Source organism: Lathyrus oleraceus, chromosome 7, assembly GCF_024323335.1.
Source record: "Lathyrus oleraceus cultivar Zhongwan6 chromosome 7, CAAS_Psat_ZW6_1.0, whole genome shotgun sequence".
NCBI classification, from domain to species: Eukaryota; Viridiplantae; Streptophyta; class Magnoliopsida; order Fabales; family Fabaceae; genus Lathyrus; species Lathyrus oleraceus.
This window is the reverse complement of record NC_066585.1, coordinates 120,552,741-120,556,586: the sequence shown is the minus strand read 5'-3', so window position 1 is coordinate 120,556,586 and position 3,846 is coordinate 120,552,741. Positions and strand designations below refer to the sequence as shown.

Sequence of the window (3,846 nt, the reverse complement as noted above, 5' to 3'; positions counted from 1 at the left end):
GTCTATTTTTCTATATTATTGACATATTTTATAATTAATGAATCAATGAATTTTGAATTGATTAAGTAATTTAGAAAAAAAAGAGTATATTTTTTCTTTTCAAATAATTTACAATTTTTTTACTATTATATTATTTTTACTATTTATTATAAATATTATTTGTAAAAACATTCTAAACAAACAGATTTGAGAGTGAAATGAGTTACCCTTAAATACACCTTGTTTGCTCTCTTTCTTCTAACTACACAAAACTGAATTAACCTCCAAAAGAATATTCATCTTTCTGCTTAAATTCTCAAACATGAAGGACACTATAGTTCTTTATCCTGCTCTAGGTAGTGGACATTTAATGTCTATGATTGAATTAGGCAAACTCATAGTAACTCACCACCCTTCATTTTCCATCACAATTCTCATTCTTACACCACCCAACAAAAACACCAACAACAAAGACACCACCCTTTCGCCACAAGAACAATACATAAAATATGTTTCGGTCGCATTTCCTTCCATCAATTTCCATTACATTCCTCCAATTTCATCCCCCACAACACTTGTAACACATCTTATTACCTTTGAAATCTCTCCCCAAAGCAACCATCATGTCGACAACATTCTTCAAAGCATTTCCAAAACCACAAACCTCAAAGCTGTTATATTAGATTTCTTCACCTATAGTGCCTATGAAATCACCACAAACCTTCAAATCCCCACTTACTTTTACTACACTTCAGGTGCAATTGCATTAGCCACTTTCCTCTATTTGCCAACACTTTACCAAAACGCTACAAAACCCATTCAAGATCTTCACATGCCACTTCAAATTCCTGGTTTACCAAAGAATTTTACAACAGATGATTATCCAGATGAATTGGATTCTGAGAGTGACGGATTCAAGATTTTGCTTGAATCAGCAAAAACTATGACAAAAAGTGTTGCGATTATTGTCAACACTTTTGAGGCTATTGAAGGAAAAGCAATTGAATCTTTAAATAAAGGATTGTTTGTTCCTAATGGAACTACTCCTACAATTTTATCTATTGGACCTTTGGTTACATCTTCTTATGGCGAAGATGAAAATGGTTGTCTGCGTTGGCTCGACTTGCAACCGAGTCAAAGCGTCGTGTTGTTAAGTTTTGGGAGCATGGGGAGATTTTCTAAGGCTCAACTGAAAGAGATATCGCTTGGTTTGGAAAAAAGTGAGCAAAGATTCTTGTGGATTGTTAGAACTGAATTGGACTCTGAAGAGCTCAGTTTGGACAAGTTGTTACCAGAAGGATTTTTGGAAAGGACGAAGGAAAATGGAATGGTGGTAAGAAATTGGGCTCCACAAGGTGCAATATTGAGTCATGACTCAATTGGCGGGTTCGTGACTCACTGTGGATGGAACTCAGTGTTGGAAGCAGTTTATGAAGGTGTGCCTATGGTGGCATGGCCTTTGTATGCTGAGCAAAGTCTAAACAAAGTAATTTTGGTTGAAGAAATGAAGGTGGCTTTGCAACTGAACAAGTCAGAAGATGGGTTTGTGAGTGGAACTGAATTAGGAGACCGAATTAAGGAATTGATGGACTCAGATAAAGGAAACGAGATTAGACAAATGATTTTCAAGACAAAAATAAGTTCTAAGAAAGCAAAAGATCAAAATGGAACTTCATTTGTTGATTTAACCAAATTGATTCAATTGTTCAAGCAATAGAAGCAACATCATCTGCTTCATTTGATTGACAAATCATAGATTTTCGTGTGACATTGCTTCCTAAAATAAGACCAATCTTGTTAGAATACTCACAAGTTGTTTTATTACTTTAATAATAATAATAAAATGGTGTCAAAGGTTAGAGGTTTATGTTTGTAACTTTTGAGAAAGTGAAAGATAAGATAATATAAGCATGTAAAAGTGTTTGGTTTTGGACGTAAAATTTTGGGCGAATGAAGTAGTGTTTTAGACAATAAAATTATGTCTATTTTTGAAAATACAATAAACTAAATTTTATTTTTTTGTGTATTCTTTTTATTACATAAATTTAATCTAAAAAAAACTATGAACTTGGATGGAAACTTGACATTGTTTAGAAATTATTTAAATATTTAATTTACTAAATAGGTATAATATAATACTTATATTATATTTGAAAGTTTTAATATTATGTAAAAGTAAAAGAAAAAATATTTAAATAATTAACATTAAATTTTGTATACATTGAATACCTATATTATTTTAGATTGAATATGATTATTTATTGGGTTTTATAAAAAACAATTGTGCATTTTATAAAAAAAAACTCAAATTTAATAAGAATATAAAACAAACAAAACTTAACAAATATGCTTTAATAATATAAAATAGTTTAAAATTAGTACAAAATTTTAAATATTTTATTTTATTATTTAAATTTTTAACGAAATAATTTAAACAATTTTAATACAAGTGGAACATTAATTCTCCTTGTTGTTGGAAGCTAGCCACTTCTTCAAGATCCAACTCTCGCTATTGGTAATATATTTGAAGTTTTAAATATGTCAACAAACATGCAAGTGGTGAGATTTTTTTTTTCTAAGAGTGTTTTTAGATCAAGTATTTTAATGAACGAGAGTATTTATTTTTTTTAAGAAATTTGACATGATTTGACCAAAATTTATTATTTGGATAAAAAATATAGAGAATTGTTAAAATATATAAATTTATAGAGTATTTTATTCATGTTAAATTTAAGAAATTTAAAATGACGCCAAAAAGTAAAAAAAAAATTTAATTGTTTTTTCATTTTATATAATGTGGATGTTAAATTGTTTATTATAAATATTTCAAATTTTGCAAGATGGTCCTCATATTTTATGAAAATTTCAAAAATTGATCCCTTCAATTTTCCAAAAATTTCAAATTAGTCTCTATTTTTCATATTTTAAATTTGACCATTATAATTTATGAAAACGACCCCAAAGCGAATCATTTTAATACTCAATCCAAATAAAAGAATGCAAAAATGAATGAATTTCAATTGAATCATTTAAATTACTTAGAATTTTAAACTTTTTAGAAATTCTCAATTACCTCAAAATTAAAAATGAGAATATTTTACCTATTAAAGTAAATTAATAACTATTTACCAAAGTTTTTAAAAAACTCAAATAAATGACCTTTCAAATGTACTTACTCCCTAAAAAATCTCATTAAATCTTCATAATAATGTAAAGTTTTGTTAAAATATATACAAATACTGTAAACTTATTTATGTCTCTTTTTTAAACTATATAATAATTATTTTAAGAATTGGTTACATATTAGTTATACAATATAAAAATTTAATTGTTGTTTTAAGAAATATTATTTTTATTCTTATAACTTTTTTTTTATATTTATTGATTAAACACTTATTATCAAATGACCCAAGCAAGGCTTCACATACATGTCAAATGACCCAAGCTGGTTGATGTAGGGGTAACCAATCCATGAATGAACACTTGATCATCCATTAGTAGGTTTAAAGCATGGAAGGTTCAACCAATCCTAAACAATCCAATATCATGACAAATATAGACTTCATTAGCCATTAGGTTCAAGACCTCAAAAGTCAACCGAAAAATATCCAAATGATATGAAATAAAGCATAAATAAATAGTAGAGACAAAAATATTAAGGGTCCATGTTGGAAATATTTTCAGAATAATAAAATTAAGTGGAAAAAAAATTAAAATTAAAATGGAAATAAATAAGGTGAAAATAAATAAAACAAAATTGAAAAGGAAAAAAATAAGTTACAATGCACAAAGTGGGGGTTGAACCTCTGGCCTTGAGGTTATAGGGGGATCAACACCCTTTCCCACTAGGTCAAGCACTCTCTTATG

The 3,846-nt window shown here is 28.1% G+C and overlaps 1 protein-coding gene across 1 annotated transcript; it reads left to right on the top strand.

Moving 5' to 3' along the window:
- The first annotated feature begins 269 nt into the window (after positions 1–269).
- LOC127104998 (UDP-glycosyltransferase 1-like) lies at positions 270–1,760 on the top strand. The gene has a single exon (XM_051042149.1). The coding sequence runs from the start codon at positions 302–304 to the stop codon at positions 1,694–1,696; it is 1,395 nt and encodes a 464-aa protein (XP_050898106.1). The 5' UTR covers positions 270–301; the 3' UTR covers positions 1,697–1,760.
- The last annotated feature ends 2,086 nt before the right edge of the window (positions 1,761–3,846 follow it).